At 47.8% G+C, this 8,887-nt stretch overlaps 1 protein-coding gene across 4 annotated transcripts; it reads left to right on the forward strand.

The window, feature by feature from the left end:
• Positions 1-454: 454 nt before the first annotated feature.
• On the forward strand, positions 455-5,704 carry ISG20L2 (interferon stimulated exonuclease gene 20 like 2). 4 transcript variants are annotated; one of them, XM_043876427.1, is made up of 4 exons: positions 455-590; positions 1,187-2,036; positions 3,875-4,075; positions 4,777-5,704. In XM_043876427.1, exons 2-4 carry the CDS (start codon positions 1,302-1,304, stop codon positions 4,888-4,890), a joined length of 1,050 nt encoding a protein of 349 aa, XP_043732362.1. In that variant the 5' UTR covers positions 455-590; positions 1,187-1,301; the 3' UTR covers positions 4,891-5,704. The 4 variants fall into 4 exon arrangements, with proteins under 4 accessions (XP_043732362.1, XP_043732361.1, XP_043732360.1 ...); XM_043876426.1 differs by having other exon boundaries at positions 457-586; XM_043876425.1 differs by lacking the exon at positions 455-590 and adding an exon at positions 618-673.
• The last annotated feature ends 3,183 nt before the right edge of the window (positions 5,705-8,887 follow it).

Genomic DNA, 8,887 nt, shown 5'->3' on the forward strand with positions numbered 1-8,887 from the left:
ATCTGGTCCCCGACGCTGCCTTTCCGGGATTCCAGGCTGGGGTTGAAGACTTCAGGCGCGCTCCTGACGTCACAGGTCGCGGCGTCCCACTGCGCCAAGGTGTCTACGTCTGAGACTAGCGGGGCGGGGTGCCTGCGCAGTGACGCCATAGAGGCGTGGCGCAGTGCCCAGCTCACGAACAGGGGCGGGCCATGTCCCAGGTCCCGCCTCCAGATCCCGCCCCTTCCCGTACACTTCTCTCCTCTCCGGAAGTGAGGCCGGGGTGGGGGGGGTCAGGCGCGTTGCAGTTCCCGTTAGTCGCGGCTTCCCCACACCTTCGAGTTGTACCTCCACGGGGCTAGAGGGGCCGGGGAGCGCATCCCGCCCCCGCCCCCACCCACACCGCCCCCTCCTCCGCCGCCGCTGCCGCTGCCCACACACTCAGAATCCCTGGCCTCGCTCCCGGAGGCGGGGACCGTGCGGGTACGCGGGCGCCGGCCTCCGGCGCGTTCCAACCCGCGGGCCTGCCGGCCCGGGCATCGCCGACGCGCGCCAATTTCCGCATCCGGCTCCTGCCGCTTCCGGTCTTAGCGGGCCCTTCTAGGAGGTAGGTGAGTGAGCGTGCGAGGCTGGCTCCGCGGCGTGGATGGCAGAAGTGTGCAGTCCCTTAGACTCGGTTCCTTCCCCTCCCAATGTGTGTTGTCAAAAGTCCTTTCGTGAGACAAAGATTTGAGTGAGATGCATGTGGAGATTTCCCCCACCTGGAAACGAGGGAGATGAGTGCCTGAATTTGTATGTCTACTCCTGGGATCCGCGTGGGGATGCTAGGGTAATCCAGAGGTCAACTTTGCCAAACCTGTCACTGCCTTTGAGCATAGTTAGACGTTCCCTCCCTGGGCAGATGATGGAGTTCACCTATTCTGGCGTTGTAGATCGCAGTTACAGCTAGTTGGCCCTGCGACCCCCTAAGTTTACAAATGAGACTGAGATCTAGAGAGGAGACATGGCCTTCCTAATACCATACAGCTGGTGAATTGTGGAGCTTTCTAGAATCCAGGCTTCCTGGTTCAGAATGAAGTTCTCCTTCCGTCATTTCACATTTGAGAGGTTACTCTGATGTCTTTCCTCTCTCTTAAGTCCTGCAAAGATGGGTCTTATTGATTCCCAAGTCTATGGGCTCTGTTATCAGGATCACTTTCTTCCCTAGGGTATGCTGCAAACCTCCAGATGCTGGTCTGTGGGATTCAGCAGATGAGTCTTCTATCCTCCTCTCATCTGTAAGCTGTTCTTCCCAACTGTTCTCTCAACATTCCAGTGTCATCATGTCTACCTTACTCCTCAATCTGGATTTTGGCGAGCCTCCCCCCAAAAAGGCATTAGAGGGAAATGCCAAGCACCGAAAATTTGTCAAGAAGCGGCGACTCTTGGAACGGAAAGGCTTCCTCAATAAGAAGAAGCAGCCCCCTAGCAAGGTGCCTAAGTTGCACTCAGAACCTTCAAAGAAAGGGGAAACTCCCAGGGTAGATGGGACTTGGAAGGCCGCTCCCCTTCCAAAGAAGAAGACAACAGCTGCCTCCAGCAGTGGGTCAGAGCAGTCCCTGGACAAGAAAACTGCAGTGCCTTGGCTGACCCCTGCCCCTTCACAGAAGGCTGGTTCTGTTGTGGCTAAAGTAGATTTGCTAGGGGAGTTCCAGAGCGCCCTACCAAAGATTAAGAGCCACCCAACTCACCCCCAGAAGAAGGGCTCCCAGAAGAATCCTCCACCCAAGAATGGCCCACAGAACTCCACCCAAACACATTCAGAGAGTAAATACTCTGGGGCATCCCAGAAGATACCAGGGAAGATGGTGGCAATTGACTGTGAGATGGTGGGTACTGGACCCAAGGGGCATGTCAGTTCCTTGGCTCGATGTAGCATTGTCAACTACGACGGAGATGTGCTTTATGATGAGTACATCCTCCCCCCCTGCCACATTGTGGACTACCGGACCAGATGGAGTGGTATCCGGAAGCAGCACATGGTAAATGCTACACCCTTCAAGATTGCTCGGAACCAGGTAAGAGGCATGAGGGATGGTGGTAGCAGCGAAGCAGACGGGGCGAAGTCCAAATCATTTTTCAGCACAGGATATCACTCTGGGAAGGCCCCAAAGGATTGTGGAGGGAGGGTTGGGGTGTATGGAGTAGCAGATAAAGAAAGCTTTTCTTTTGGGATGAAGAGTGGTAAGAACCTGGAAACTTACAAGTAGCTGGTGTAATAAACTGTATTAGATCTGTTTTAGATCCCAAGTGGAATCCTCATGTGACTAATTGGGACTCTGCTAGAAAAAGAGCAACCTGTGATGGACAGAGTAGCAGGCATGAGTGCCAGGGGGAAAGGGCTCAATCTGAGAATACCTTGTAGAGGTGGGGCTAGGGTTGAGAACAGGTGGAGAGCGCTTCCCGAGCAAGAAGTGGCCCGTGGCAGTGTGGAAAGTTGGTGGATAACTGGAACAGGCAGCCTGCAATGAAGGGGGTAAAAGACACAGGGCTGATATGTTGGGGTTCTCATCTCATTCACTGAGCAATCCTAGCCACTGTAAGCTCTATGCTGAAAACTGGAGGCATGCTGAATGAACAGGAAAGGGGGATGAGCTCATAGAGGGGAAGGGGAAAGGAGCCTGCTGGTCTTGGAAGGCCTCCAGAGGGCACCCTTGGTCCACTTTGTAATTTCAGCTCCACGTTCTTTGTCTTGTGTAGACACACTGTTCCAGTAATTTCTCATATGCCAGAGCAGTCAGTTGGAAGAATTTCATCAGAGGTAGAACAGCTGGATTTTAGAAAGAACATGAAGAGTTGAAGAACATCCTGTGCACCCTCAGGGGCATAGCTGAGCAAAGGCTCAGGAGAGTTAGGAGATGGGGTGGGTCTGAAACAGCACATCCACTTAGCTTTAACGAAGGCTGTGTGTTGAAATTAATGCGAAGTAAAGGTATTAGTGGTCAGTAAACTGTAGGGGCAACTAAATGCCAAATTGATTAGACTATATCTGGTTTTCATCATAAAAATCACTGCCCAAGCTGGGGTGTGAGACTAAGGTACATTCAAATGAGTCTGTACCCTTCCAAGGGGTCCCATTGGGAGGCCAGGCATTGATTCCAGGCCTGTTAACTCTTTCACAATCTGTTTGGAACGCCATTTTGGTAATGGCCCTCAGAGTTCATGGCATATTCTTTAGTTGTCCTCATTGGAAGTGTGTCTTTTTCTTTTTTAGGGGGTGGGGCATACCTCGAGGCTTGTGAGATCTTTGTTCTGGAACCAGGGATCAAACCTGGTCCCCCTGGCAGGGAGAGTGCTGAGTCCTAACCACTGGACTGCCGATTCTTAATTCCCAATTTTTAATTTTTTATAGCTTGTAGGCCCTTTGAGAGTCTGATGAAAGCCATCGATTCCCTCCCAAAAAACAAACACAGAAACATATGCATATCAATTTGCATATAATTTGGGGCTTCCATTACCTCCCTGGAGCCCATCTTTACAGTATTTGTCCCAGCCTGTATCTAAGGCCAACGTAACAATTATCATGGTTAAAGAACTTCAGGTATCAAGCCAGGACTGAACTAGGTAATTACATGAACATCACATTGAGGTAGAAATTAATGCAACGATAAGGAACCACTGGCTAGGTACATCCAAACAGGGTTACACCATAAAAAATACTTACTTTTACCTCAGGGAGAGGAGATGGATTTCAGGTGAAAGAAAACTTGTGGGAGAAGGCATTTCGAGGATGAGGCAGGTGAGCAAGTGGTGAAAAGAGCCTAGAAGGACTTACAGCTATGTTGGGCTTTTAAAATGCAGAGACTGCATCTATGAATCGTGCTCCTCACCACCTCCTCTTCCATGTCTGTTTCAGATCTTGAAGATTCTTACAGGGAAGATAGTGGTGGGGCATGCCATCCACAACGACTTCAAAGCCCTTCAGTACATTCATCCCAAGTCCCTCACCCGAGACACCTCTCATATCCCCCTCCTCAACCGTAAGGCTGACTGCCCAGAGAATGCCACCATGTCTCTGAAGAGTCTCACCAAGAAGCTGTTGAACCGGGACATCCAGGTAGTGTCTCCCCAAATGCTGCCAGACCCCTGGCTTGGACAGGAAAGGCCCGCCTGCTGCCTGTCTCCATGCTCTGACACTCAGATTCCTCTGATTGTAGAGCGATCCAAGGGGAGATGCTCTGATGGGAAGAGCTTTGGGCAGAGAGGTCTATCTCTACTTAGGAATAATAGTTCTTGTTTCCTGCCTCCCAGAGTGTTCCACAGGGTACTTGGAAAAGGAAAAAAGCCTGAAAGTGGGGCTAAAACCCTAAGTAAGAAAAGTGGGAAGCAGGTAGTTGTGGTGGCCTAAATTACCAGATAGTGGCTTCAAGGGCCTCTTATGTATTTCATATGTTTGACAGTCAAAGAGGGGGTGGTCTGCCTGGCATGAGGGTGTAGACACATGTCATTCATAGATTACTTAAGGAGCTAGGGAAGATGGAAGACTCAGAAGGTCTGTCTATGATCTGGTCTGTTCTGCTTCTCCAGAAGAGTGCAGAACAACATGGTGTGTACTTGTGGGCACAGAAAGGGCTGAGGCAGACAGTAGTATGAGTTGGACCCCTGAAATTAGATGATGAGTGGGGCCCCACCAGAGGTCTGCCTTTGTCGCCTGCTAACTGCAGAAGCAGCAGCATCATTGAGGTTGGAGAGAACCAGTTGGGAAGGGAGGAAACGGTCTCTTGTAGCCTCATGCTCTTTTCTTCCTCCCTTGTTCAGGCTGGGAAAAGTGGACATTCCTCAGTGGAAGATGCTCAGGCCACCATGGAGCTGTACAAGTTGGTTGAAGTTGAATGGGAACAGCACCTGGCCCAGAATCCCCCTAAAGACTAGTACCAGTGGGGACACTGGTGATGCGGGCAGGCAGAAACAGCGTCACGCCCAGGAGAGCAGGGCAGCGGGCCAATGGACAGCTCCACCAGCCCCACACCTTTGGAAGCTAGGGTTTCTGGGGAGAGGGAGGCTACACCCCAGACTTAACATCCATTGAAATTTCACTTCAGGTGTTCTGTTGTGTGTCTGGTTAACCGTTCCATGGAAGGAGGACGCCTCCATGTCAGAACCCGGCCCTAGGCCGTTTACCTCTTAAATGGTGCTAACCATGTGTTCCAAGGTGCTTTGCTTCTGGGAAAGTCTTTTGACTTTCAAAGGGCACGGCAAACCGGGAAATGTCTTTTCCCAAACTGCCTTATCACTCGGGTGGTCATGTGTCTCATTTTATGCCTTTCCTTTCAAGCAATTAACAGCATCCTCTTTCACTCTCAGAAGTATCCTGTTGGATGATAATTTGTGTGATCACAATGCATTTCTCAGACTCTGCTTTCTGCTCAGAGTCTACATCTGGTTTGTGTTGGGATATATCCACCTGTTCTTTCCACCTTGAATTCCAGAGGAGCCATTCCTGGTGAGGTTTAGTTCTCCTTAGGGTTATGGGCAGTAGAGGTAAGAGAAGACTTGGAAATCAGTTTTTCTGATTTAGGAAAGCAGTCTCCTAAAGTGATAGAGAAATTTATTTAATTTAAACCCCGCTTGCTAGGTTAAAGAAGAATTATAAAGTATTTCAATGAGTTTTAGTCTTTTACTTTGCTAAACCAAGCCTCTGAAAACACAAATTATTCCCTTGATAAATTTTTTTATAAAGGAAAAACAGTTGTGTGGTGTTTTCTTTATAACTTCACATTAAATAACTGTGTCACCGACTCCTTAGAGCTGTAATTCTGCTAGGGGGGTTAGGGTCTCTGTGGATGACACTGAATGGACCCTGGTTTGCTGGAAGTCATCAAGAAGCGCTGACCAAGCCTTTGTATGTAACCCATGTGCTCTGCTGCCTTCTCGTCCCTACCGCTAATCAACAAGCACACCTAAAATGACACGTCAAGCCGCGCAAACACCCTCACACAGGGTATGTGACCAGGAGGGTGACTCAGAGTGGGCATGTGGGAGGGATGCAGCGGGGGAGGAACGGTGCTCGGTGACGCCAGCCTGGTTGCTCCTGCCAGCTCTTCCTTGGTGGTACACACCCTGATGTTGGGAAAGTGAGTCACAGGTCTGACCTTGTGGCTGGGATCACTGTCTGCGCTCTTGTCTTGAGAGAATGCAGACTCCGTGTATACACCGAGACTCGTGCCCTCTTGAGTGGCTATTTTGGCTCCAGAGGCCAGAGTCACAGTGTGGCTGCCTCGAGAAGGGGATTTGCTGCAGCCAGATGAGACCGCGGACGTGGTCTTGCTGCTGTGTCCTGCACTGCGGCATCTGCTTGAATGGGCAGCTGTTCAGCTCTGAGCAAGTTGGTTCCTGTTGAACCCAACATAAGCAATGTCCATGACACTTCACAAAGAGGCGCTAGGCGTTCTCACACACCTGTAAGTGGGAATAATGTAGGAAGGCCACACCAAAAACTGGGGTTACAAGTCTTAATTGAAATGAAGGTGAGTCTTAATTACATTGCAATCGGGAAACTGGAAACTAAGTGGAAAGTTCTTTGAGTTCAGGTTTTAGGGTACCTGGCTTTGTAATTTATTTTATGAAGTATACTGTTGATTTACAATATTGTTTCTGATGTACAACAAAGTGACTCAGTTATATGTAACAATCATATAGTCTTTTTCATGTTGTTTTCCATTGTGATTTATCATATGTTGAATATAGCTCCCTGTGCTATAGTAGGACCTTGTTTGTTCATTCTATATAGAATAGTTTGCATCTGCTAACCCCACACTCCCAATCCATCCCTCCCCACCTCCCTCCTTGGCAACCACATATCTGTTCTCTGTGAGTCTGTTTCTGTTTCACAGATAAGTTCATTTGTGTCATATTTTAGATTCCACATATAAGTGATATCATATGGTATTTGTCTTTCTCTTATTGACTTACTTCACTTAGTATGATAATCTCTAGTTGCAGTTGGCTTTTATGCTCTACTTCACCCCCCCTCCCCCCACTCAGGCGCCCTCAGTCCAGCATTGGGAACGGCTAAGTCTCACTTTTGCTCACCAAAAGGAACCTGGAGACCAGAGGACCTTGCAACCATTTTCTTACTCTTTTCTCATATCATACTTCCTGGTCAGAGCCCAACTCACCCTGCAGGGTGCCTGGGGATCCTTGTACTTGAATCCCCTTCTTTCTCTGCCCCTTTGTTCGCAGGCTTCATCCAGTTGATGAAAGATAAGCCCCATTGCAGATTGCTACCTAAATACCAATCAGCAAGTCCTGGTTTGCCTTAGGTTTGAGGCCCTTTAGAGTGGAGCATGTGCACAATAAAACAAATGTTCTTGTGATAATCTGTTTCCATGTCTTGGTATTTTCTAATGCTGAACCCCCTTCTGCAGGTGAGAATGATAAAGGGCAAAAGAGTGTGAGAAGTATATCCTGCCAAACATACTGATCTTTTAAAATTTCATATAGTAAAGTGATTCTTGGAAGGGGAAGTGTATTTTGAAATTTCAGGTCATAGTGCTGCCATTCTCTCTACCCTTAAAAGCCACTGATTGAGGGAATTCCTTGGGAATCCAGTGGTTAGGACTCCATAGTCTCACTGTAGAGGGCCCAGGTTCAATCCCGGGTCAGGGAACTAAGATCCCACAAGCCATGTGGTACAGCAAAAAAAAAAAACTGATTGAATCAAGACTCTAACAAGGAATCATTTGATTCCTCGTTTAACAGATGATTACAGCTGACAGTAGGAAAGATGAACAGTACTATAATTATGAACTTGCCCCAAGGCACATTAGCTCAAGTCCAAGTTTAGAGACACAAATTCCCATGTGTGCAAGTGTGCTATGCCAAGTGCATTTATGAATATCCTGCATTACAGTCTGTGTATTGTTCACAGTGCAGTTTGGTTTACTCCGTAACATAGGGCAAGTCCACCAAACAGTTGATAGCAGAAGAGCATTTTATTGCTGTGTAGATACTAGGCATCAATTTTGATTTTGCCACTTACTCCATTTGTGCTGGTAAATCAGTTTGCTTCTTGGGAGCCTCAGTGGTTCTAGCGTTTAAATCCTGGGATTCTTTTCTCCTCCAACTAATAAAAATAAATGAAAAAAATAAGTAAATAAAAAATAAATAAAATTGTCATTTCCTTGACAACTAGAAAAATAAATAAAAATAAAAAATAAATCCTGGGATTCTTTTCTAACTTTGAAGTCTAGCTGATGGTTGCTGTCATTCATAATAATAATGGCAACCACTGAGTGCTTCTCTGTGTCAGGTACTGTGCTGAGTCCTTTAGGAGCATGGTCCTATTCTCTGTAAGGGAGACAGTAGTATTCCAATTGAACAGTTGAGGAAACTGAGGCTGACAAAAAGTAAGAAAACTTCCCTAGGCTAAATAGCTGGAAGTTGGCAGTGCTGGCACTCAGACCTGCCAGGTCTGTCTGTCTGGAGCCTCAGCTCTTAAGCACTCTCCGACTTGGTTGGTAACACAGCCAGGCAGCATCTGGTGAGACTGGAATCCTGCCACTCAAATGTTTATTATTAAATACTTGCTATGTGCCAGGCATTGTGCTAGGCACAGAGAAATGGCATGTGCCCCCAGTTGCTTACAGTGATCTGAAGAAGAGAGACCAGTAAACTAATATCAGTGCCCTGTGGCAAGTACTGTCTAGAGTCACTGAAGAATTTAAAATAGGGGAGTGATGTGATCAGATTTCAGTTTTAGGACAACAATGCTGGCAGCCAAATGGAAGCAGGATTGGAGTAGGGCCAGAACATGAGTTCTTCTGTTTGAGTAATCTGATGAGCAATGATGTAGTCCTGAATTAATGAAGTGGGAAGCTGCATATGAGCATCACTGAGGAGGTAGAATCGATAAAACTTAGAGATCAGA

Source organism: Cervus elaphus, chromosome 20 (assembly GCF_910594005.1).
Source record: "Cervus elaphus chromosome 20, mCerEla1.1, whole genome shotgun sequence".
NCBI classification, from domain to species: Eukaryota; Metazoa; Chordata; class Mammalia; order Artiodactyla; family Cervidae; genus Cervus; species Cervus elaphus.